The 27,388-nt window shown below is 43.8% G+C and overlaps 1 protein-coding gene across 23 annotated transcripts in view; it reads left to right on the plus strand.

The window, feature by feature from the left end:
• Positions 1-27,388, plus strand: part of DST (dystonin) — a 520,430-nt gene that overhangs the window by 292,318 nt on the left and 200,724 nt on the right. For all 23 annotated transcript variants that reach the window (XM_027524344.1, XM_027524350.1, XM_027524347.1 and 20 more), the window contains 2 exons: positions 24,962-25,074; positions 25,170-25,276. In XM_027524344.1, coding sequence (XP_027380145.1) covers positions 24,962-25,074; positions 25,170-25,276 — 220 coding nt within the window. The remainder of the gene's footprint in view (positions 1-24,961; positions 25,075-25,169; positions 25,277-27,388) is intronic.

Here is a 27,388-nt window from a genome sequence, read left to right on the forward strand (position 1 = left end):
GACCACAGCCACCAAGCCCACGTGCTGCAGCTGCCGAAGGCCGTGCACCCGGAGCCTTGCTCCGCAGCTGCCGAAGGCCGTGCACCTGGGAGCCCGTGCTCCGCAGCTGCCGAAGGCTGTGCGCCCAGAGCCTGTGCTCCGCAGCTGCCGAAGGCCGTGCACCTGGGAGCCCGTGCTCTGCAGCTGCCAAAGGCTGTGCGCCCAGAGCCTGTGCTCCGCAGCTGCCGAAGGCCGTGCACCTGGGAGCCCGTGGTCTGCAGCTGCCGAAGGCTGTGCGCCCAGAGCCTATGCTCCGCAGCTGCCGAAGGCCGTGCACCCGGAGCCTTGCTCCGCAACAGGAGAAGCCACTGCAATGAGCAGGCTGTGTCGCACACCTGGAGAAAAGCTCACACGCAGCACGAAGACCCAGAACAGCCAGAATAAATACGTAAAGATAGATAAAGTGATCAGGAAAGAAAACATTACAACCTGTGCAAATAAATTTGTACATTAATGAGAAGATTATTATTATACCATACTGGTTCCCAACAGATTCTCTAGGGTAGCAAAGCTGGAACAAATAAGGGTTTAGCATATACCCTATTGTTTCTGCTTCCCATCTGAAAAGTGTAAGATGGTCACAGAATATTAGAACCAGGGGGAATCCTGAGACTCCCCTGGTGGTCCAGTGGTTAGGACTCCGTGCTGCCAATGCAGAAGCTCGGGTTCAGTCCCAGGTCAGGGAGAGAGCCCACCAGCAGGAATCCTGAAAGACACTGTTGTGCCCACATATTTTATGTATGAAGAAATGTGGCTCAGAGAAGGACTTACCCAAAATCTCTCAGCTAAACTGTGTCAGTCACCACAAGCTACACATTCTTTCTGACAACAAACAACACTTCTATCAATTAACACACCTTTTACTGGAGAGACGCCTGGATCAGGCAAGACTGATACAATGAGTAAAGAGGATGTATCAGTGAAAATGATATCTTGAGCCTTAAATGGTGCACGTGCATGGTAAAACACTAGAAAATACAGACAAGTGAAAAAAAATCACATTTCCACTGTCCAGAGATCATCACTCAGACACGCAGAGCTATGGTATGTGGTATGTCTTTGAATTTTGTCAGTGACTTAGCGGACAGTAAGCTCTCATATGTAGACTCTATAAGTGGAGGACCGAGATTGTATACTTAGAGCACTGATGATTAGTGAGGTCAGAGTTCAGACAAAGCCTTGTCAGTTTCTACGTCACAGCCTCCTCACCTAGCAACTCCAGTGCATAGGTGGGTTTAATGATGGCCAACTTTGGGGTGGCAAACAGCTTCCTGGTGAGAATTGCTGGATCTGAATGAACACTGACATAGCACCTGTTAAGGGCAAGGTGCTATCCTGAGCAGCTTACTTATGTTCATTCACTCAGTCCTGACAACATCTGTAAGAATGTCGTCCCCCCTGGTTACACACAGAAACCGAGACCAGAGTACATGCTTGCTTCAAGTCACACAGCCAGCGAGCGTCGGGCTAGGGACCCAAACCCCAGTGCCCAGCTGCTGTTCTTGTTCTTACAAGGCACACCTCTATTGCCTTATAAGAAGTGAAATCCACAGAAATTCCTTATTGAAAGCAATGTCATTCTTGATTTCAGTTATTTTTCTCAGTTTTGCAAGGAGTTTGTCATGCTCTTGAAGAGCTGAGTATCTTCCTGTGAGAGTAAGTCCAAACTCTAACTCACTGAACTGACAGAGTTACTTGGAAATAAAAGAATAATTATATAAAACAGTTAATATCCTGCTAACTTGCTGCCTGTGAGGCATTCTGTTAGACGCTTCCTCTATATTGTGGCATTCGTATCTTCCTCGAGCTCTGGGAGGAAGCCCACGTTACAGATGGGCCCCCTCAGGTTTGCCAAGGTCACAGTGCTGCTGAGATGCAGAGTGTGATTCCCACCTGGGCTGCTTGCCTGGCACCCCGCCCCATTCTCCCCTTTCCCTACCACTCTTCTCTCCCTCTTTTCACTTTGGAGACTTTGAGACATGTAACACTGTACCGAGTTTCCCGTGGCCCACACCCAAGAGCCCCTTTAAACGCGGTCAGTCTGCCTCCTTTACAGGATGGCATTTCAGTAGATGTGGGTGTTGGTTGCTGAGTTAGAAAGAAAAACCTGGTAGCTCTTGTCCAGAATAAAGCACAGCTGTCCTTGAGGGCCCCGCTGCCAGGAGGGTTTTGTGGCCACAGACACTGTGATGGTCACGCTGTGTGTTCTGTGTGACTTAGAATGCAGGCCATTGGAAGGCCGGACCCACTCTGTACCTGAGCGGAAAGGTCTTCGTAGCCTTTGGATGGCAGTGTGGGGGTTGTTAGACCGAAGGGTGGGTGTCAGGGTGCGTTTTGAAGGTGTGCTCTGCTTTGAAGTTTTTTAGGTAGAAGCAAAGCATTTGTAAGCCAGCTCTTCTTCTAAAATGACTGACTTTTAAAAGCCATACTCTGCAGGCATTGTCTCTGCGATACTTATGAAGGGTTATGAATGCAAATTGAGGTATACCTGCTGTGCCTTTTTTCCCCAAGTACTTAAATAAATCACTACCCTGTTTACGTTTCAGAGCTCACCTTGTTTTAGGACAGGATTTCACTCTTGTGAGCATTGTTCGTTTTGAACTTCCGTTTCGGCAGAGTAATCATTTTAGAACATTGCTTAGCTTTAGCTTTTTTTTCCTTTAACTTCTTGTTTGACTGAAGTGTAGTTGATTTACAGTGTTGCATTAGTTTCTGGTGTAAAGTGATTCAGTAATCTGAGTCTGTTCTTTCTCAGATTCTTTTCCCCTTAGGTTGTTAGCAAATACTGAGTATAGTTCTCTGTATATACACTAGGTCCTTGTTGGTTGTCTGTTTTGTGTACAGCAGTGTGTTTAGCCTTAACTTGGAACTTGATTCCCTCCTGTGTGTTGTTTTCCCTTATTAGAATTCATGGTAAAAATACCATCTGGTTTAAATGGTTACAAGATTTTTTGGTTGCTGAAATGTCAAGTTATTCTGTGCCTGGAATATCACTGTGGTTTCTTTAACTAGAAGAAACCTTTCATCTGTAGAACTGTATTTTTTCGAATCCTTGGGCCTTTGTTTTTTCTTAAAAAATAGTTGAGTACCTTTTCCCTAGTCCGTGTAATAATTAAGCAGATGGTGTTGATTTATACATGGTTTTCGTTGTTGATTGTCTTGACTTACTGAAGACAAAAGAGACAAAGTTATAAACAATTAACAAATCACTGTTACATTTTTGGCTATTGGGCAGAAATAATCGCATTTATAGAATTGTGTTTTAACAGTTTTCCCCTTGATAATTATTCTCTTAAATTTTGTGATGTATTTATTTGGATTTGCTGTGGAAATATACCCACTTAATTGGGCTTTTTTTTTTTTAATTGGGCTTTTTGAGATACAAATTTTATTATTTGCATGGATTTTATTTGACTTCTATAATAAAAATTATCTGAGGTGGCACATGTGTTGGGTTTCTTCTCAGATACCAAGCTTAATCTTATAGATTATTTTCTTGAGAAGGACCTTAGGTGGGAGTGAGGGTTTTGCAGGAAACAACCTCCTGATCAGGGCAGTGCGTGGAAAGAGGGGTATGGAACCCTGATGTGGCAGGGGTGCCTGGATAGAGTGCAGATTTCTCTGGAGCTGAGAAGGGAATAGGTAGGATTCATCAAATAAGAGTAGATCAGTATTATTTGACATAACTGATTTAGTAAGGTTTTTGTGTATCACTGTCCCCTTGTATCCACTGGGGTTTATCCCACGGATAACAAAATCTATGAATGCTCGCACTGTGCAGTGTTTGTATATAACCTCATGTATCCTCTGTATACTTTGAATCATCTCTGCTGCTGCTGCTGCTAAGTCACTTCAGTCATGTCTGACTCTGTGTGACCCCATAGACGGCCTCCCACCAGGCTCCCCCTGTCCCTGGGGTTCTCCAGGCAAGAACACTGGAGTGGGTTGCCATTTCCTTCTCCAATGAATCATCTCTAAGTTACTTCTAATACCTAATACAAAGGAAATGCTGTGTACACAGTGGCCAGCACACAGCAAAACTCATTTTGCTTTTTGGAACTTTCTAGAATTTTTTTTCAAATATTTTTGATCTGTGGTTAGTTGAATTTGAGGATGCAGAAACCACAGATACAGAGGGCTAACTGTATATAATATCGTCTAAAGATTCCAAAATAGGACCTGAAATGAGAAGAGTGATAGCATCGTTCAGCTTCCATATGCACGTGAATAATGTCAGTAGCGGAGAAGGCAGTGGCACCCTACTCCAGTACTCTTGCCTGGAAAATCCCATGGACGGAGCGGCCTGGTAGGCTGCAGTCCATGCTAAGGGTCAGACACGACTGAGCGACTTCACTTTCACTTTTCACTTTCATGCATCGGAGAAGGAAATGGCAACCCACTCCAGCGTTCTTGCCTGGAGAATCCCAGGGACGGGGGAGCCTGGTGTGCTGCCGTCTGTGGGGTCGCACAGAGTCGGACACGACTGAAGCGACTTAGCAGCAGCAATGTCAGTAGTTGTGAGTCAAGCACATTAATTTGAATTGTCTAGCATATTGCTATTAGTGTCCCTCATAGAGTATGACTTTTAAAAGTGGAGAGTGTGTTTGTTAACCCTGGTAAGCACTACTTTAATAACATTTCACTTATTCCTAAAGTTCCATAGAAACTTAATTTTCTAAAATTCTGTTTCTTGAAACAGAATTATATGAAATAAGTAATAATGAATAATATTATTAAATAAAAACAAAGACAAATTTATATAATAAGACTGATTTGTAGTTTTTAGGAAATAAAAATGTTTTATAAAGGTGAAAAGAAAGTAACCATCATATAGTGGGTACCCAAGAATTAGATGCAGGATGTTGAACAGATACTAGTTTCTGTCCTGCCTATTTTTTAGCATTTAGTATTTTAGTATTTGGTTGCTTGCTAAGTCGCTTCAGTCGTGTCCAACTCTGTGCGACCCCATAGACGGCAGCCCACCAGGCTCCCCCCGTCCCTGGGATTCTCCAGACAAGAGCACTGGAGTGGGCCGCCACCTCCTTCTCCAATGCAAATTAGTAGCTTTCAAAATTTGGAGAAGGCAATGGCACCCCACTCCAGTACTCTTGCCTGGAAAAGCCCATGGATGGAGGGGCCTGGTGGGCTGCAGTCCATGGGGTTGCGAAAAGTCGGACATGACTGAGCAACTTCACTTTCACTTTTCACTTTCATGCATTGGAGAAGGAAATGGCAACCCACTCCAGTGTTCTTGCCTGGAGAATCCCAGGGACGGGGGAGCCTGGTGGGCTGCCGTCTGTGGGGTCGCACAGAGTCGGACACGACTGAAGCGACTTAGCAGCAGCAGCAGCAGCAGCTTTCAAAATTACCACAATCCTGTGAAACGGATGGTACTGTTTTCACTGTTATCTATTTATTAAATTATCAAATTGTTAAATTATTAAACTGAGGCTCAAAAGGTAACTCATATGCTTCACACCAGATACCCTTTTAATAATGGACGTGTTTGCTCTGGATTCTCAAGTCCTCATCTACTTCTCTGTAAATACTTAGGTAATTTCCAGTAGGCAGACTAAATACCAAGAAACGGAACTGTTGGCCAGAGCAGTTGTGGTAGTGTGTCCTTAAAGACTAAAGATGTAAGAATTCTCAATGGATTTCAGAAATTGTTACCCCAAAACTGGGTTCACCTTTTGGTGGGTGTCAAGGCAAAAAACACAACCAAACCAAGATGGGGAGATGGAAGGATTTATTATTACTTGCTGCAAGTCAGGAGAACACTGAGGATCTTTCTAGAAGCAGCCTAGATAGCATAACTGGGGAAATTTTAAATTAAGGGTACTTGCATATGCATGAAGGCACTTGGGCAGCCAACAGATTGAAGTCTCTAGGGTCAGAAAAAGTCATCATCCTTTAGATTGTAGTTTATCTGTTGGTTGAGCATTTCAGGCTAATCTTTACCATTGAAACAGAACTGAGAGTCTTTATAACTAGTATATTATCTTTGCTATTGTTACTTATCTTACTGGATGACAGGGCAGAGTTTCTATGTTTTTTTGTTCCCATAAGATCGTTAATGACTGAGATCTGTTCAGGGGCAAGCATGGTGGCAAGGCTTAGATCACAAGACGGCTTAGGCCAAAAACGGTTCTCTTACGCCAAGAAAGCCTTGCCTGGTTCTCTTTCTCTGGGAGCACCTACCCTATCTGCTTACAAAATGACCAAATAAATAGTACCATATATAACTGCCAACTAAGATCTTGGTCTCTTGTAAGGAATTAATGAGGACAGCATTAATTGTTTAATCTAGAATGAGCCATCTCTGAAAACAGCATCAACAACTATCATATAGTGAGGAAAACTTAGATAATAAAGAGAACATTAGAACAGGACTAGTAAGAGCAAAGTCACAGATGAACTGTTCTGTAGTTTGAGTGTGTCCCTGGGATCCTAGAGGGTGGAGGGCCTGGATGGTGCGGTGGGTACTTATGCCCAAACTCAACCCCTGTGCATCCATTCTGGATCGGGTCTGGGAGACAGAGTTTTGGGTGAAGAGAAAAGAATAGTTTTATATCTTTGCCTGCAAAGGGGGCCACAGTGGGCTTGTGCCTCTCAAAATCCTTGTGGAGGATTAGTGGGGAATTTTATAGCAGTGGTTTAAAGGGGGTTGCTGATAAGATAAGGGTGTGTGCAGGGCCTCTGTTCCTTTAATCTGATCTCAGGTAATCTTCTGATGATCTTCTCTGGTTCACTTAACTTGGCCTTAGGTGGTTTTCTCTGGAATGAAAAATGCTGACATCTTCCATTTGTTGGGGGTTTTAGTTCTGTAAAGAGCTCAAAGACACTGTTAGTGTATCCCTTGAGGGGAACTGGAACCCCGTCTCAAGGCTACACTGTTGTGTCCTGGCTGCTCCTCACTGGTCTCTGCATCCCCTCGCTTCCTGATTCAGTTCAGTTGCTCAGTTGTGTCCGACTCTTTGTGACCCCATGGACTGCAGCACACCAGGCCTCCCTGTCCATCACCAACTCTTGGAGTTTGCTCAAACTCATGTCCGTTGAGTCGGTGATGCCATCCAACCATCTCATCCTCTGTTGTCCCTGTCTCCTCCTGCCTTCAGTCTTTCCCAACAGCAGGGTCTTTTCTAATGAATCAGCTCTTTGCATCAGGTGGCCAAAGTATTGGAGCTTTAGCTTCGGCATCAGTCCTTCCAGTGAATATTCAGGACTGATTTCCTTTAGGATGGACTGGTTTGATCTCCTTGCCATTTAAGGGACTCTCAAGAGTCTTCTCCAACACCACAGTTCAAAAGCATCAATTCTTTAGTGTTCAACTTTCCTTATGGTCCCACTCTCACATCCATACATGACTACTGGAGAAACCATAGCTTTGACTAGATGGACCTTTGTCAGCAAAGTAATGTCTCTGTTTTTTAATATGCTGTCTAGGTTTGTCATTGCTTTTCTTCCCCAGGAGCAAGCATATTTTAATTTCATGGCTTCATCTGCGGTGATTTTGGAGGCCCAAGAAAATGAAGTCTGTCACTGTTTCCATTGTTTTCCCATCTATTTGTCAGGAAGTGATGGGACCAGATGCCATGATCTTAGTTTTTTGACTGTTGAGTTTTAAGCCAGCTGTTTTTTTGTTTTTTTTTTTTTAATTCATTTCTGCCCTTTGGGCCTCAGAGAAGGTTGTAGAAGCTAGAGTCTGTTCCCTATAAGCAAGAAATAAGGAACAGAAAGGCTTCTGTGCTCAGGAGCCCTTCAGGGCCCTGCTTTATTTCAGTAGTAAGGGTGATAAAGTAATATGATTTAGAGATTACAAAGGTTGGTTCTGTGGGTTCTATTTAAATAAGTCACTGATAGATTATTTTCATGTTACTTCTGTCTTAGGAATCTGTCCCTAATTCCTTCTAGGAACATTCATTTGTTACATTCAGTTTTCAATGAAAGGGGGTTCAGATAATAAAAATACCATATGTTTTAGTAGTTCCCTGCTTGTTTTGTTTGTATAGTTTAAATTATCTTGAAAGCATGTTAAGATCTTTTCACCAACACTCAACTGGTCAGAGATCTTAGGTAAATTAGCCTTACAATGGCCCTCACAAGTCACCTTTCATTTGAAGGAAGAACAAAGCAGATTTTGATTTGATGGACTTAAATCAGAAGGATGTCACAAGAGCATTTGCGGAGTAAGGAGCTTGAAAGCAAGAGAGGATGAAGTAGAATTGATTGAGAATCAATAGCCACGGGATTCCAGGAGTGTCTCCTAGATAGTGGATTGATGTCACCAAGAGTTAAGACAGACAGGGAAGTGAAATCCCTGACAGTGTGCGTGTCCTTGAGAGGCAGGTGTCCCAGCAGAGGGGTTAACAGAGACTTCTGTGTGCTCAGGTACAGGAAAATGGACTTTTTTCTTGCTGAAAAATAACACTCTGATTCCAGCTTGAATTCAGCCCCCAGCTTGTCTGACTTTATCAGTCTCTGCCCTGGAACGCTCATGAAAGCCAAGTTCCAACTCAGCAGCGTGAAGCTTCTCTCAGCGTGAAAACATGTCTCTGTGACAGGCAGAGACACGAATGGGCGCCCACGGGCCAGAACGAGCAGCACAGACCGTGCAGCGGGTGAGCTCAGGTGGCCACATGAAGAGATGCTGATGAGTACGTCAGCACTGAACTGCTGCAGGGGTTTTGCCAAGAGATAATTTCAGGGCACTAGTTCCTGCTTGTCCTCCTCTTGTTCTTAATTTATCCCATTCTTGTGTTTAACTCTCCTTCTTGGCCCCCACATTCTTTTCACAAGCATGTTTTAAATCTGTTACCCACGTACGAGTCAATATTTTTGGAACAAGTTGTGTTTAAAAGCATGCCATTTGTTTTTTTTTTTTAATTAGGCAGCCAGGAATTTTTCACTCATCTGAGTGTAGAGATGGGTAGCAATGATTTTGTTCATTGTTTACATTTGGACTTAAACTTTAATAGGACCATCATTCTGCTGCATTCTATGAACTGTTGAAAGGCGCTGTAATTGGGAAGGTTGGGCTGTGAGGCTGTGTTCTAGTCATCTCCTTTAACAGGACCTGGAGGCTGTGATTCAGCCTCACACCTGGAGTCAGTCACACCTTACCAGCTAAACTGGACTGGACTGGTTTATACTGGGAGGAGGCCCTTGAGGGTTTGAAATGTTCCCATAGGAAGTTGGATTAGTATTAACTAGAAGATTCCTTTCTCTCGGAAACTGGTCTGCCCTCAGGCTGCAGATCCAGAGGTACCAGGATATGTGTGTGTGTGTGTGTGTGTGTGTATGTGTGTGTGTGTGTGTGTGCACGTGCACGCACACACAGGTAAGGTTTGTGTGGCCACAGGCTAGGCATAGCCTAGACTGAGCCCTGACGGTTGTTCATTGTTTTTTAAAGTCACAAACGTGTGAGTTTGTGAGGCAAAATCAAATGTCTTATTTCCCTTACCAGGTAAACTTAAAACACTTAGAACTCTGAGAGTACATGTGGGTGACTTGTATACATGATCACATTTTAAAATCTTCAGGGAGCTCACATGCATGGTTTGTAACGCCTCTGTACCCAAGCGAGGTGTGTGCGTTAGTGTCTATGTCCAGGGAATGTTTTTAGTGTTCGTCTGTGTATTTTTACATGTAGCTTTGGGACTTTAGTTAGCATGTAAATATTAATATTTATAGGAGTATGTGTTTACATTACCTTTTTTTCTGTGTTCCTGGCCCTCTTGCCAAGATTAATTTACAGAAATGCACTATCGCACTAAGCCTTCCATTATTCTGTGAAATAGGTCCTTGTATCTAGGAAGTCAGCACAGCCTCATTCTCCTAGTTGCATTTTGGAGTCAGAAAACTGAAAACGTTATCCACCCATAATAGGAAGATGTCTCCCCTGGCTGGCCTGACCATGAAAGCGGGCTGCAGTCCATGGGTTCACAAGAAGTTGGACACAACTGATCCCGTATGCCCTGCACTATGGATGGATGTTGTTTACTGCCACTAAAAACTACTGTACTGAACTTCGTATGTGCCTCTGTGCAGATGTATGAATACGCCTGTAGGATAAGTTCCTAGAAGCAGAATCTGTGGGTCATTTAAATTGTAGGACTTGTGTCTGCATTGTCTGTGAGCTGCACTGACCTGTACCTCCTCCTGTGCTGTTTGCCCTGCGTGTCGCTTTTGAGAAAGAACGGTTTGCTTCCTTGTCCGTTGCGTCCTAGCAGATCCAACCCCCTTTCATGTTCTTAGCTTTCTTTTTAAATTGACTCCTTTGTTCATGCAGTTAATTTTCTTCAGCTTTTAAACTCTGTGCTGGAGCTGACATGGCAGGCCTGCCCGTCCCTCTGTCTGGCGTACAGGCTGTTAGTCTAAACATGTATGTGTTGAGTTTAAGGGGAGAAATGACCGAGTGAGTGAGGACATTTCTGAATGATGTGATCATGTAAGATGTTGGGATACTAGTGGGAAGGGAGGGGTGTCTTGAGATAACAGATGAAACTGTGTCTGGTGAGATTAAGGAGGTGCGTCACAGATGTCAGATTCCTTCCCTCCTCCAGGCTGCTGCCAGCCCCCTGATAACAGGCTGTGACTGGGGGGCCCAGGAGAAGACGGCTTTGCTGGAGGAACCCCTCCTGTCTGTGGAGCTGGTACAGCCCTCCTTCACCATTTCCGCTGCGCTCTCCCTGACCTCCTCCACCCAGAGACTCCTCCTGCGATCGGGACCACGGCTGGCTCTCTCCAGCCCTTCCTCTGTTCTCTTGCAAGGCCACTTTTATTCTGGCGCATTGATAGGTTCATATTGTCGTGCTGCTCTCCGATGGGAGCAGTTTAGTATTTTCTCCCAGAGTAAATAAGTTGATTTCATTGCCATCCCCCCTTTTTCCGGGGAAGGGCAGCAGTATTCATCCCCTAGATTTATTTCCAGTTTACTGTTGTAAGTTCACTTTAATATGGAGACTGAAGAAGTTACTCCTTTCTCAAGATCAGTACTGTTTTTTGTATTTAGTGAAGTCTGTGAGGCTGTGAGGGGTTAACTGTTCTCTGTGAATGGAGAGTCTTAATTCGTTAGATGTCTCCTGATGTCTCCTGTTAGATTCTAATCTTGAAGTCCTGACAAAGCTTGCTGTGAATTATAGTGCTTCTCCTTCTTTGCTTTCTGCTGTGTTAGGTAGGGGAGAGTCACCTCGCAGGAAAAAATGAGAATATTGAGAGTAAATTCAGGCATTTCATTGTGAGATGAGGGAAAGTTACCTTTATAGCTTGTTGCTGCCTTGGGGCCCCTGGCCTTGTTCCGTTAACAGTGTGTACCCAAATATGAGCATCAGGGACTGTCTGTGCCCAGTTACACAACAGTGGGGGTGTCTCCTGCATGTTCCCAGTTACTGCTGGGGGAGGGCAAGGACCATATTACAGGTCCCCGCCGCAATGAGGGGCGGGGGCCAAGGTGAGATGCTTTTCCCCAGCAAGAACAATAAGAATACGCTAGTCTGAACATGATTTGGTCCACATAGTCATCTTCAGGAGTCTGTTATGGCGACTGTCCTGCTGTCAGAGGCTAAGCGAGGTGTCATCAGTGCACACTCGTGTGTGAGATGTATCTGAGAGCGGATGTGAACCGCCGCAGGCGGCTTCATGCATCTGCGTGTAAGGCGGTGTGCGGTGTGCTGACCCCGAGGTTGGGCTAGTAGTGGCGTCTGGTGAGCAGAGTGGGTCCCTCCTCCCTGACCCTGCAGGGCCTTCCTCTCCCCCGCCCCCCTCCCCCTCCTCCCTCCTTCTTTCTTTCTCTCTGTCTCCCCCTCCCTCCTCCTTTCCTTTCTTTCTCTCTCTGTCTCTCTCTTTCTGTCTCCTCTCTCTGTCTGTCTGTCTACCCTTCCTCCTTCCCTCTTTTCTTGCACAGAATCCTGTTTACTTCTGTCCATGCCGCTGAGCACACACCAGTTTCCCAGAGAAGCCTGGCCTGTCTGATCCCAGCCCTCGGCTTGCTCGGGGCCTGTGCCCAGCACAGAAGCAGAGGAGACCGAGGCGGACTGCAGGGCGGGTTCCCAGCCTCGTGGCTCCCAGGCGTCCTTCTGTGCCTGTTCATCCACTCCTCTCCCTGTCACCACCTGGTCTTCCTCACTCCTGCTTTCAGAGGATTTTGAAGCCAGCAAGTGGAGAGTTGTCCTGTTGGCTCTCCAAGGAGCAAACCCGCCTTCCTCTGCCTGCCTCTTGCCATCTCTGCCCCCGTTTGCCAGGTGCCCTCTTGCCACCTGTCCGGGCCTGTCCCTCGTACCCCATGTCCTCTACTGCTCCAGAAACCTTCTTTCCCATTCTAGTAAATGTCTCTCAGCGGGTCTTTCTCATTGGGCGTGGCTTGTGGGATCTTAGTTCTCTGACCAGGGATCGAACCCACAACCCTGCAATGGGAGCACCACGCCCTAAATACTGGACCCCAGGGGAGGGCCCTCTCATCGGATATTAAACATGCTGAAACCTCTTCATCTCTAAAACAGCAAACAATTTAAAAACGTCCCTTAATCCCTAGCTTTTGTTCTGGGTACTGCCTTAACCTCCTTACAGGCTAGATTTCTCAGAAGAGTCGTCTGCACTCTCTTTTTATTTTTATTTTTTCCCCCCATCCTTACTCCTCAGCCGACTGGGAACCTGGCTCCCAGCCCCTCAAACCCCCAGAACCACTTCTCCTCGCATCACGAGGGATTTCAGGATGACTGTGGACACATCCAGCGCACGCGTCCCAGGCCTCGTCTTACCTGCCAGTATTGGGCTCTGTTGACCGTCCTTTCTTCGTGAATTGCCCTTTTTCTCTTCCAGCCCCACTTGCCCTAGGTTTCCTCGTGTTTCTGGGGCTTATTTGCGGCGCCCTTTCCGCATCCGACCTCCTGGAGGCTGGTGGACGTGGGGATCTCAGGGCGGCCTGTCTCCTTTCTCCTTCCTCCCTGTTGACCCCCGTCCCTGCGTCCAGCCCCGAGTACTGTAAGTGGGTGGGAAAGCTAAGCTCCGTGCCGTGCCCTTCTCATAGCTCCCGGCCCACGACGTTTCCCTCTGCAGCCGTGTCCTTCCGCGAGTCTCCCGCGCCTCGCCCTGGATTCTGTGAGAGGACTGTCTCCCTTTTACATTTCTTCTCCACCTGGCCTGGAGCTGATGGCTTAGTCTCTTAATCCTCCTAATGCATTTGAGTGGTTTTCCATAGTTGTTGGGAAAACAAAATCCCGTAAGAAGTTCATGAGGTTGGGCATCACCTGGGCTCCTGTCCCCGCCTCCCGCGTGCCCCTGCTGCTGGCTCCTGAGCTGAGCTGGGCCCCTGGGCCTCGACTCCCCCGACAGTGCAGTCCATGCTCCCCGCCCCACACCTGCCGCTCTCACCAGGGGCTCTCCAGGATTCCCCCCCAGCTCCCTTCAGGGTTTTGAGCTCTCCATACACAGTCCTATACTCTTTAAAAATTTTTTTCTTGTTTTTGCTGAAGTGTGGTTGACTTACAGTGTTGTTCTGATTGCTGCTGTACGGCACACTGCTTCAGTTTTATGTATCTGTATATACTTTTTCCATATTCTTTTCCCTTATTGTTCATCATAGGATATTGAATATAGTGCCCTGTGGGACCTTGTTGTTTATCCGTCTTATATATACTAGTTTGTTTCGAAAAATGGCCTGAAGACCTGAATAAACATTTCTCCAAAGAAGACATACAGACGGCCAGTAGGCACATGGAAGGATGCTCAACATCACCAGTTATTCAGAGAAATGCAAGTCAGTGTCCGTTATTCTTAATGCCTCACTCATCAGCCAGGCTCATGTAGATGCTTATTAAATATGAGTGAATGAACGAACTGCTAGTGTGTTGCCGGGGGAGGATTATCTATGATTAGCATTCCAAAGCCCCACAGTCTGCCTTCTCCGATTGCGTCATGTCATGTGTTTATGTTCCCATAAGAACTTCTTAGTGACCTGTACACGTGGCTCTGTGTGCTTGGTTTCCCAAGTACCTTCATGGGATCTCCTGTTGAGACTTGAGGCAAATCGGTGGGGTTCCTCAGACCGTATGGCCGCAGCAGCCCCAGCATCTCCCTCCACCCCACACACATTTGCAGATGCTCACTCAGGATAACTGAAATTCTAGATGGTTCCTGGTGATTCTCAGTGTTCGTTCTTTATAGACAGGAGGTGAGACAAGGGTGTCTGGATGTGTGTTCAAAGTCCAAGCAAGTTAGGACTAAGTCACAGGACACCTGAATCACATCCCTCTGACTTTTTTCTACCTCCATATAGCCCATTTTTCTCAAATATGTGAAAATTTGTCTGTAATGATTTTTGGAAACTTTTAAAAACACTGGTAAAACATACTGTTGCCCATCAATATCAATCCAGAGGTAATGGGATATGCAGATGCAACCACCTGGTGATCTAAAATATTAGGTTGGTGCAAAAGTAATTATAGTTTCAGACCCTGAATTTTAAATCATTTTAATTAAGCTCAAACACATCTTTATTAGTCAAAATAGGTACCATTACAATCAAGTCATTTTTGCCAGGGAGAAAGAAGTCTATTTCTGTAGCATAAAAATCTGTGCTTCAGGATTCAATGAACTCTTGGAAAGCATTTTCTGCCTCCTGCTTGCGGTGGAAACTTTTTCCTTGAAAAATGGTGTCTAGGTGCTTGAAGAAGTGCTAGTCAGTTGGTGAGAGTCAGGTGAATATGGCAGATGAGGCAAAACTTCATGGCCCAATTCGTTCAGCTTTTGAAGCGTTGGTTGTGCAGTGTGTGGTTGGGTGTGGTTGCAGAGTTGGGCCCACTCTGCTCACCAGTGCTGGCTGCCGCTGTTTCAGTTTTCTGTGCATCTCATCGATTTGCTGAGCATACGTCTCTTAGGTAATGGTTTGCTGGGATTTGGAAAGTTGTGGGTGGGTCAGACCAGCAGCAGACCACTGAACAGTGACCGTGACTCCTTTTTTGGTGCAAGCTTGGCTTAGGGAAGTGCTTTGGAGTTTCTTCTCAGTCCATCCACTGAGCTGGTTGTCACTGGTTTTTGTATAAAATCTACTTTTCATTGCACATCACAATCCAATTGAGAAATGGTTCATTGTTGTTGTGTAGAATAAGAGAATATAAACTTCAAAATGTGTATTTTTTTGATCTGCAGTCAGCTCGTGAGGCACCCAGTTACCGAGCCTTTTCACCTTTCCAGTTGGCTTCAGTGCCAAACGACGGTAGAATGGTTGATGTTGGCTTCTTGGGCAGCTTCTCATGTCGTTGTGAAGGATCAGCTTCGATGCTCCTCTCAGTTGTTGTCAGCTCCCAGTGGCCAGCCACTGAACCTCCTCATCTTCAAGGCACTTGTTTCCTTCGCAAAGCTTCTTGAACCACCCTTGCGCTGTATGTTCGCTAGCAGTTTCTGGGCCAAATGCACTGCTTTATGACCCATTTTGAACTCGAATAAGAAAATTGCTCAAGTTTGCTTTTTGTCTAACATCGTTTCCATAGTCTAAAATATACATAAAATAAACAGCAAGTAATGATTCACTAGCAGAAAACATAAAGCAAGAAATACCTGTTAAAATGATACATAGCACAACCACATTTCTTTAAGAATGTATTCCAGTATCAACTGGCGAAAGTTCAACAGTGCAAAGCCAGAATTACTTTGTACCAACCTAAAGCTGCACAGCCCAGGGTTGACTGAACCCACTGATGCAGAGCTGCCTGTGCGCGGAGGGTCGTAAGAGACTTGAGCGTCAGGGGACTTGTGTCCCTGTGGGTCCAGGACTGATCCACCACGGATGCTGAGGGGCCGTGGCGTGTAACAGAAAAAAACTGTTTACTTATTTGGCTGCTCAGGGTCTTAGTTGCAGCGCATAGGGTCTTCTGTCTTTGCTGTCGCATGCAGGTTTTAGTTGCAGCATGAGAAATCTTGTTCCCTGACCAGAGATTGAACCCAGGCCCCCTGCATTGGGAGCACAGAGTCCTAGCCACTGGACCACCAGGGAAGTCCCCTTAACCATTTTTAGTGTACAGTTTACTGGGATTAAACACAACCACAGTGTTATACAAACATTACCACCACGCATCTGCAGAACTGTTTTCATCTTGCAAAACTCAAGCTCTGTGCCCATTGAGCAGTAACTTCCCCTCCCCCTCTCCCAGACCTTGCAACTGCCTATCTTTCTATTTTTTTTTTTTCCAACTGAGAAAGAAAACTGTTGCTCAGTGTCCTTTCAGATGAGCAGATATCTCCAATCACAAGGTTTATTTCAGTGGTTTTGATTTTATTTAAAAACATCAGGTAAGAATCGTGGAGAGAACAGAGTGTTGGTTGTCAGAGGGGAGGGGGTGGCAGAGGGAAGGACTGGGAGTTTGGAGTCCGCAGAGGTAAACTGTTACCTGCAGGATGGGTAGGCAGCAAGGCCCTACTGCTGGCGCAGGGAACTGTATTTAGTACCCTATGATAAACCGTAATGGAAAAGATATATATAAAAAAGAATGCATACATATGAATAACTGAATCATTTTGCTGTGCAGCTGAAACACAGCATTGTTAATCAATTATACTCCAATATAAAATAAAAAGTTAAAACATAAAAGCTAAAACTATAAAACTTAGAAGAAATCATAAAAGAAAAACTTTATGACATTGGGTTAGGCAGGGATTTTTTGCATATGTTACCAAAGCATGGGTAACTAAGAAAAAATACAAGAACTGGACTACATGAAAGCAAAAGCTTCTGTGCATCAGAAAACAGTATCAACAGTGTGAAAAAGCAGCCTACAGAATGGTAGAATATATTTGAAAATCATACATGTGAAAGTAATTTAATACCTAAAATATATACAATCCTACAATTTAACAATGAAAAATCAAACAACTCGATTTTAAAATTGGCAAAGGACTTGGTTAGATGCTATCCAGAGAAGATGCACAGATGGCCTGTAAGTACATGAAAAGATGCTCAACATCATAAATCATTCAGTTCAGTTCAGTCTCTCAATCGTTTCTGACACTTTGCGACCCCATGGACTGCAGCACGCCAGGCCTCCCTGTCCATCACCAATCATCATCCTAGAGTTTACTCAAACTCATGTCCATTGAGTCAGTGATGCCATCCAACCATCTCATCCTCTGTCGTCCCCTTCTCCTCTGGCCTTCAATCGTTCCCAGCATCAGGGTCTTTTCAAATGAGTCCGCTCTTAACATCAGGTGGCCAAAGTATTGGAGTTTCAGCTTGAACATCACTCAGGACTGATCTCCTTTAGGTTGGACTGGTTGGATCTCCTTGCAGTCCAAGGGACTTGCAAGAGTCTTCTCCAAAACCACAGTTCAAAAGCATCAATTCTGTGGTACTCAGCTTTCTTTATAATCCAACTCTCACATCCTTACATGACTATTGGAAAAACCATAGCCTTGATGAGATGGACCGTTCTTGGCAAAGTAATGTCTCTGCTTTTTAATATGCTGTCTACATTGGTCATAACTTTCTTTCCAAGGAGCAAGTGTCTTTAAATTTCATGGCTGCAGTCACGATCTGCAGTGATTTTTGGAGCCCCCCCAAAATAAAGTCAGCCACTGTTTCCCCATCTATTTGCCATGAAGTGATGGGACCAGATCCATGATCTTAGTTTTCTGAATGTTGAGCTTTAAGCCAATGTTTTTACTCTCCTGTTTCACTTTCATCAAGAGGCTCTTTAGTTCTTCACTTTCTGGCATAAAAAGTGACATATGCCATATGTCATCTGCATATCTGAGGTTGTTGATATTTTTCCCTGCAATCTTGATTCCAGGTTGTACTTCTTCCAGCCCAGCATTTCTCATGATGTACTCTGCATATAAGTTAAATAAGCAGGGTGACAATATACAGCTTTGACGTACTCCTTTTCCTATTTGGAACCAGTCTGTTGTTCCATGTCCAGTTCTAACTGTTGCTTCCTTACCTGCATACAAGTTTCTCAAGAGGCAGGTCGGGTGGTCTGGTATTTACATCTCTTTCAGAACTTTCCACAGTTTGTGGTGATCCACACAGTCAAAGGCTTTGGCATAGTCATTAAAGCAAAAATAGATGTTTTCTGGAACTCTGTTGCTTTTTCATTATCCATTGGTTGTTGGCAATTTGATCTCTGGTTCCTCTTCCTTTTCTAAAACTAGCTTGAACATCTGGAATTTCACTGTTCACATATTGCTGAAGCCTGGCTTGGAGAATTTTGAGCATTACTTTACTAGTGTGTGAGATGAGTGCAATTGTGCAGTAGTTTGAGCATTCTTTGGCACTGCCTTTCTTTGGGATTGGAATGAAAACTGACCTTTTCTGGTCCTGTGGCCACTTCTGAGTTTTCCAAATTTGCTGGCGTATTGAGTGCAGCACTTTCACAGCATCATCTTTTAGGATTTGAAATAGCTCAACTGGAATTCCATCACCTCCACTAGCTTTGTTTATAATGATGCTTCCTAAGGCCCACTTGACTTCATATTCCAGGATGTCTGGCTCTAGGTGAGTGATCACACCATCATGGTTATCTAAGTCGTGAAGATCTTTTTTGTATAGTGTGTATTCTTGCTACCTCTTCTTAATATCTTCTGCTTCTGTTAGGTCCATACCATTTCTGTCCTTTATCAAGCCCATCTTTGCATGAAATGTTCCCTTGATACCTCTAATTTTCTTGAAGAGATCTCTAGTCTTTCCCATTCTATTGTTTTCCTCTATTTCTTTGCACTAATCACCAAGGAAGGCTTTCTTATCTCACCTTGCTGTTCTTTGGAACTCTGCATTCAAATGGGTATATCTTTGCTTTTCTCCTTTGCGTTTTGCTTCTTTTCTTTTCACAGCTGTTTGTAAGGCCTCCTCAGACAGGCATTTTGCTTTTTTGCATTTCTTTTTCTTAGGGGAGTTCTTGATCCCAGTCTCCTGTACAGTGTCACAAACCTGTCCATGGCTCATCAGGCTCTGTCTATCAGACCTAGTCCCTTAAATCTATTTCTCATTTCCACTGTATAATTGTAAGGGATTTGATTTAGGTCATACCTGAATGGTCTAGTGGTTTTCCCTACTTTTTTCAATTTCAGTCTGAATTTGGCAATGAGGAGTTCATGATCTGAGCCACAGTCAGCTCCCGGTCTTGTTTTTGCTGACTGTATAGTGCTTCTCCATCTTTGGCTGCAAAGAATATAATCAGTCTGATTTCAATGTTAGCCATCTGGTGATGTCCATGTGTAGAGTCTTCTCTTGTGTTGTTGGAAGAGGGTGTTTGTTATGACCAGTGCATTCTCTTGGCAAAATTCTATTAGCCTTTGCCCTACTTCATTCCGTATTCCAAGGCCAAATTTGCCTGTTACTCCAGGTGTTTCTTGACTTCCTACTTTTGCATTCCAGTCCCCTATAATGAAAAAGACATCTTTGTTAGGTGTTAGTTCTAAAAGGTCTTGTAGGTCTTCATAGCACCGTTCGATTTCAGCTTCTTCAGCGTTACTGGTCAGGGTATTAGACTTGGATTACTGTGATATTGTATGGTTTGCCTTGGAAACGAACAGAGATCATTCTGTCGTTTTTGAGATTGCATCCAGGTACTGCATTTTGGACTGTTTTGTTGACCATGGTGGCTACTCCATTTCTTCTGAGGGATTCCTGCCCACAGTAGTAAATATAATGGTCATCTGAGTTAAATTCACCCATTTCAGTCCATTTTAGTTAGCTGATTCCTAGAATGTCGACATTCACTCTTGCCATCTCCTGTTTGACCACTTCCAATTTGCCTTGGTTCATGGACCTAACATTCCAGATTCCTATGCAATATTGCTCTTTACAGCATTGGACCTTGCTTCCATCACCAGTCACATCCACAGCTGGGTGTTGTTTTTGCTTGGCTCCATCCCTTCATTCTTTCTGGAGTTATTTCTCCACTGATCTCCAGTAGCCTGTTGGGCACCTACTGGCCTGGGGAGTTCATCTTCAGTGTCTTATCTTTTTTTGCCTTTTCATACTGTTCATGGGGTTCTCAAGGCAAGGATACTGAAGTGGTTTGCCATTCCCTTCTCCAGTGGACCACATTCTGTCAGACCTCTCCACCATGACCCGCCTGTCTTGGGTGGCCCCAAGCTTGCACATTTGGAGATTCTCAGTTCACGTACTATTCTCCGTTCTTGTAGTGTTGAAGGCTAGCTTGAAGCTTTTTGAGCATTACCTTGGTGGCACGTGAAATGAACGCAATTTCATGGTAGTTTGACCGTTCCTTGGTATTGCCTTTCTTTGGATTGTGTCTGTTTCATAGATAGAGATAGGTGCATTTGTGTCATGCTTTAGATTCTACATATAAGTGATATCATATGGTACTTTTCTTTCTCTTTCTGACTGACTTCACTGAATATGATATTCTCTAGGTCCATCCAGTTGCTGCAAATGGCGTTATGTTGTTCCTTTTTATGGTTGAGTAGTATTCTATGGTGTATGTGTATGTATATATATACCACATCTTTTTTGTCCAGTCATCTGCTGATGGATATTTAGGTTGTAACAGACTTCATGAATTTAAATCATTTCTTTCTATAGCTTGAAAAAAGTGCTGATTTGGACTTTGACTATTGATATTTCTTAGATACGTCCTGTCGGCATCCTTTCATTTTTGGTTCAGGATTTGGTCACCTGTGTCTGTACTAACGTATTCTTCTCTTAATTGATGTGTATCTGTGCCTCTCTGGGATTTCCCATGGCAGTTTCTAAGGACTTTCTTTCCAGTTGTTTGACTTTGCTTCATGTTCCTCTTGGTTGGGCTTGTTGGTGTTTGACATGATAAAACACGAAAGCCTAATCTTCAGCCATTTATGACACTTAAGTCACAGTTTTCTTGTAGAATTCCATCTAATTCTTATGTGAGAGAATATACTGATAAAGCACTTGGGGACTGCAGAGTTATTTTGGGGCATCTATACTAAAAAATCTCTTATATAATTTTAATGTTCCACTAGTTTGGCTATCAATGTGAGTGTTGCAATCTTTATATCTATCTATATATCTGTATATCTGTATGTGTATGCCTCTCTCTATATAAATGCCATGCATATATATGTATATATGCCTATAAGTTAGTCATTCAGTCTTGTCTGACTCTTTGCAATCCCGTGGACTATAGCCCGTCAGGCTCCCTGTCCGTGGAATTCTCCAGGCAAGAATACTGGAGTGGGTAGCCATTCCCTTCTCCAAGACATCTTCTTGACCCAAGAATTATACCTGAGTCTCCTGCATTGCAAACAGATTCTTTACCATCTCAGCCACCAGGCAAGCCCATATATGCCTCTGGGTATACATATATCCGTTTTGTCTGGGAAGAATACTTTTAATTTGGGTGTTGTATGAAAGATAAGCATTACTTTTATCCAAGATTATTTTGTATTATGACAATAGCCATTTTGCTTGGTACCTTTTTGTCCTGTGTTTTTGAGACAAAGTCATTAAGCATGCATAGAAGTGGCTTCGGCCTGACTTTCAACTTCCTCATACGGCGTCTGTTGGTTTTATACATCTAGCGTGAAAAATGTATGTGATCACCTCCCGTTTTTTATGTCTTTGTAAGCGCTTTCTATTAATTTAGTGGGGGAAAAAGTGGTATGTAAAGGTGTGCTTTAAAAAGCTGCTATCCATGATGAAGGAGTCATTCAGAAAAGATGACGTCATCATAGAATAATAATACAAGTAAGGCTTAGATGGCTTTTATGGCTTTTATCCCATTTGAAAAACTGGTATAATTTTAGGTGGCAGAGGATTACATCATATAATTTGGAATGGTTTTCAGAAAACAGGGAAATTAGACTGGTTAATACTCAGTGTGGAGAAGGCAATGGCACCCCACTCCAGTGATGTAAACTAGGGCACGAACAGTCGCTTACAGTATAATACAGTGTTTGCTTAGTGAAACCTAAGATGAGAATAAAATTTCCTGTAAAAATTCCACAAAAGGGGATGTTACAGTGAAATGAAGCCTTTAGAATGAAAACAAAAATCTTGCATATGTGGGAACTAGCCAGGTTTTTAAGGGTTATATGATCCCAGTGAAGCTGTGAAGGAAAAGGAAGGTAGGTCCCAGCATGTGCAGCTTCTGGAAGCTCCAGACAAATAGGAGAAGCAGAATGGGAAGCTGCAGAGGGACCCCAGGGGAGGTAGAATTCCGACAACGCTCAGGCTGCTCCTTCTCCAGGGTGGTTTTAGAACACTTTTTGCTTCATTAAGTTTTGTTCACTGGAGTCTTAACAGAGGAAACCCCCTGCAAGCTTTTGTTTCATGAAAGGGTTAAGTATCAGGAAAACAGAGGCAGCTTATCCCAGATTGATGTATTACACAGCTGCTTTTGTGCTCAAACAACTCTGTCATTCTGAAGGAGTGCTTTGTTCTCTCAGTGGAAAGCTGGATTCTTCAATGACTGGATTCATTCTCCGGGATTACTCAGTGTTTACTCTATCTGCTAATGGCAGGCTTTGCTTGACAACATGCCCTTTCTTGTTGGGAGACTTGGCAAACTCAGAAACACTGGCTTTTATTTCTTCAAAATGTCTGAACTTTGTGGATGCAAAGCAGTTTTTTGAACTTCAGAGATTTGTTTTTGTCTCGACTGTTATGCACACCTGTTTAGTAATCTTGAGGTTATCACTCTTCAAACTACACATTTGTGAATAAAAAGTGTTACTTTAGAGGTGACGTCATTTACCTGTATTGTTGTCAGCGGATTCATTGTTTGTATAATCAATGTGAGATACCTTTCTAGTGATCATATTGGTGGCAATGTGAAAAGCATTAAAGAATTTCCAGATAATTCCCAGGAAATCCGTAGGTAGGTACATTTCAAGGTTACGAACACTTTGAAAGTGCAGTAAAACAGTGAGTAGATAGATATCTTTGGAGGTCTGCTTTCTTAATAGAGATAAGCGTCCTGATTGCTGCCTCCCTCCCTGAAGTTAGTGGTCTGTTTCTGTCCTGTAATCTGTTTTCTCGCTGTGTTCAGAATAACCACCTCAGTCTCCTGTCCTACCTCTGAACGCTCCCACCCTTCTGCAGACCCCAGAGGGTGATTTTGAGGGAGACAGGATGCCCTTGGAGGCTGGAATGAGAGCCTTTCCTTAGAAGCTGAGAAACAGGTTCCTAGAGATTTGGGGGTTGGTACTGCTCTTTTTGATGGCTTTACTGTTTCCATATTTGTTTCTACATTCTTTAAATGATTTTGAGAGGAAAGTTTCCTGACTGGCTTCTGGCCTTGAGTTAAGTTTCTGGCTACAGTGTTTTACACTTAGTATTCAGGAGTATTTGGGAAGTCTTATAAAATCCTATGTCGATAGAGCCGGTTTTAAGTAATCTTTGTGGTTTATAGCATCATGGGGTGTGTGTGTGTGTGTGTGTGTGTGTGTGTGTGTGTGTGTGAAGATATAAGCTGGTGCTTATTTTAGTCTTTTATGATTCTGTGTAATAACCAATCTACTTACCTTATCTGTAGATATTTATTCAGTGTCTACAATATATATATGCCACTGTTTATCTCAGTAGAAGGATAAGATACAAAAGTCTGTTAAAATCACGTGGCTCTTGTTATCTTGGAATTAGCCGGTTGGGAGAAACAAGATGCAGTTTTGAACAGTAAATTTAAAGGGCAAAGAAGTATATGATTCTTCCAGGTGCCAGATTAATTGGCACAGGCTTAGGAGTAGGACTTCCCGGCATCTCAGATGGTAGAGAATCCACCTGCAGCGCGGGAGATGTGGGTTCAATGCATGGGTCAGGAAGATCCCCTGGAGGAGAGCATGGCAACCTCCTCCAGTCTTCTTGCCGGGAGAATCCCATGGACAGGGGAGCCTGGTGGGCTACAGTCCATAGGGTTGCGAAGAGTTGGACACGACTGGGCAACTACGCATGGTGGAGTTCAGGGACCAAAGTGGGAAATGAGGGCTGGGGAGGTGAGTGACGGCCCTGGAGGAGGTGGGGCTGGATGTCTGCTCCCAGGATGGGCAGGCCTGTGCAGGGGGGCTGCGACCGGGAGGGTGTTCTGCGTGGTGGTACCCTGAGGGTAACAGTGTGTGGGGCCTGAGCTCCTTGGGAGGAACACTGAGAAGCTGCCAGTTGGATTAGAAGGATACTGTTGAGGTAATGGGGCTTAAATAGATTGAATGCGACAGATACTCATACATGTTCTGATCACGGGCAATTTGTGGATTTTGCTGAAATTTTATACATGAAAGTTGTTACATTTTTCCACAATTGCTTTTGGCTCACAAAAGTTTCTGAGAGAAGTGAGTATTGACTGAAAAACTGAATGATCTAAAAGGTGAGAGTTACATCTGGTGAACAAAATTAAAGCCTCAACCCTAGGACACGGCCTCTCAGACGGCTCTGAGGGATGGCTCTGAAGAGGCCGGGGAGGCCAGGATGCATGGGGGCTTTGCAACAGAGATCAGGTAGTCGCAACATCAGAAGACTACCTGATTAATTAACTAGAGAAAACAAGATCTCTCAAGATAATGAATTGAGTGCTTTTCTGTGTATGGGAAGGTGCAGGACTCTGAGCTCCTCTAGCTCGTTTTTTTGATCTGTGCCTCAGCTGCCCGGGGCCAGGATCCCGTGCTTTCTCACCCTGAGGTGAGTTTGATGATGGTTTGATGGCTTTGGGCTGGAGGTTTGAAACTCGGGTGTTTCCATCCTGAGTTCCCTCAGGGCTCAAGGTCCAGGCGGCCGTAATGAGACGGCTTGCTGACTGCAGCATCCTTTCTTTACCAATATGACAGGAGGCATTCTTAGTTCACAGGAGCAGTGGTGAAGATTGGATTGAAAAGCTCTGTATTTCAACACACGCTTAGTATTAAGATTTGCAGGAGTTGTTATGTCAATAAGTACACATGTAAATTTCATGTTGAATTGGCAAGTGAGAAGCCTCATTAATACAGCATATGTTTTTCCTAGGCCGGACCTGATAGACATGAATACTGTTGCTGTTCAAAGCAACCTTGCAAATTTAGAGCACGCTTTCTATGTAGCAGAAAAAATCGGTGTTATAAGACTTCTGGATCCTGAAGGTGAGTGATTGTCTTGACCAGATGTTGACGGGCTGGAAGGTCTGATCTAAAGTAATTGATCAGCATTCTGAAATAATTCATGTTGCTGCTTTTAGATGTGGATGTCTCCTCACCTGATGAAAAGTCAGTAATAACTTACGTATCATCTCTCTATGATGCATTTCCCAAAGTCCCTGAAGGTGGTGAAGGCATCGGGGCAAATGTGAGTATTGATTTTTCCATTCTGAAGTTGATAACACAGTTGACTGAATTCTCTGAGAGTGCTTTTTGCAGTCATATTTTTTGTTCATATGACCTAAAAGAAATGGAAGTGTAGTAGATTTACAATGTTCTGTTAATTTATGCTGTACAGCAAAGTGATTGAGTTATCTGTATATTTGCATTCTTTTTTGAATATTCTTTTTCATTATAGTTTATCATAGGGTATAGCCTCCCAGTCCCTACCTCCCCCACGCTCTCCCGCTTGGCACCCATCAGTGTGTTCTCTGTGTTTGTGATTCTGTGTCTGTTTCATAGATAAGTTCATGTGTGTCATATTTTAGATACAATACCATTCATATTGTGTGGTAATTGTCTTTCTCCGTCTTCCTTCACTTAGTATGATACCCTCTGGGTCTGTCCATGTTGCTACACATGGCATTATTTTATTCTTTTATATGGTCAAGTAATATTCCATTGTATATATGTACCATATCTTTTTTTTTTAAAAAAAACTTCTTGTCTTTAGTCTCACATGAACAGCAACGGGATCCATTCTTCCCCAAACTCCCCTCCCATCCAGGCTGCCACATAACACTGAGCATAGTTCCATGTGCTATGTAGTAGGTCCTTGTTGGTTATCCGTTTTAAATATAGCAGTGTGTACCTGTCCATCCCGGACTCCCTAATTATCCCTTTCCCCATCCTCCCCTGCCAGCAATCATAAGTTCGTCCTCTAAGTCCGTGAGTTTGTTTGTTTTGTAAGTAAGTTCCTTTGTATCATTTCTTTTTAGATTCCACATATAAGGGGTGCCATGCAATATTTCTGTTTCCCTGTCTGACTTACTTCGCTCATTATGACGATCTCTAGATCCATCCGTGTTGCTGTAGATGGCATTATTTCATTCTTTTCCATGGCTGAGTAGTATTCCTTTGTATATATGTACACATTTTCTTTATCCTTTCATCTGTTGATCAACATTCAGGTTGTTTCCATGTCGTGGCAACTGTGAGTAGCGCTGCTATGAGTGTAGATGTATGGCTCTTTTTGAATTAGAATTCTGCCTGGGTATATGCCCAGGAGTAGCATTGCTGGATCATATACTAATTGTATTTTTAGTTTTCTGAAGAGCCTCCATACTGTTCTCCATGGTGGCTGTAACATTCCCACCAGCAGTCTAAAAGGGTTCCCTTCTCTCTGTACCCTCTCCAGCATTTATTGTTTGTTGACTTTTTAATGATGTCTGTTCTGATCAGTGTGAGGTGATGCCTCATTATGGTTTTGACTTACATTTCTCTAATAATTAGTGATGTTGAGCATCTTTTCACGTGCCTGTTGACCATGTGTACGTTCTCATTGGAGAAATGTCTATTTATAGCTTCTGCCCACTTTCCAATTCAGTTGTTTTTGTATTGTCGAGTTGTATGGATTTACAGTCTTTAAATGTCAAATGTTTTTTAATGGATTTGAGTTAATAGGCTACTCAATAAATTGATACTATATGCATTTTAATGGTACCATTCCACCATTACAATTCAAGTATAACTCAGAAACATTTCATTTCGTAAAGTAGGTTATTCAGAGTTGCATGTCACTTGTAAATGAAAACTGGAACCACTCAATTGAGAGTTTTTTTTTTCTTTTTTAATGTGCTGCTGTTTAACAGCCACCCAGTTTGCTATCCTTCTCTCTGTAGAGACTATCTCACTTCCGAAATCACTTTCAAGTTTATAGACTTATATGATCCCAGGAAGTAAGGCCGCTCTGTGTTGTGTTCTGGTTTGAAGGTGAGGCCCAGAGGAGGGTGATTGGATTTTGTCAGACTCTGTAGCAGGGCAGGATCTCTGACACATGGCTCTGGGTTCTTGGTTTAGTCCCGTGCTTCCAGAAGCCTGCAGTGTATTTTCGCCGTGTGTGTCGTGCTGGCCCTACTGACGAGCGCTGTGCTTCTCTGGAGGACAGGACCCCCGCCCCACACATGCTGTGCTCCTGGGGGACCCCCTCGCCCTGGCCGCTCTGCTCCTTCAGCTGCCACCTTTACTCACCTTTACTGTTTCATCTTGAGGATTTGGGAGCTCTCTGGTCTCTTGTGTCGCCTCCGTGTGCTCTGGTTTA

The sequence above is a fragment of the Bos indicus x Bos taurus genome, chromosome 23 (genome assembly GCF_003369695.1).
Source record: "Bos indicus x Bos taurus breed Angus x Brahman F1 hybrid chromosome 23, Bos_hybrid_MaternalHap_v2.0, whole genome shotgun sequence".
In the NCBI taxonomy this organism is placed as follows: domain Eukaryota; kingdom Metazoa; phylum Chordata; class Mammalia; order Artiodactyla; family Bovidae; genus Bos; species Bos indicus x Bos taurus.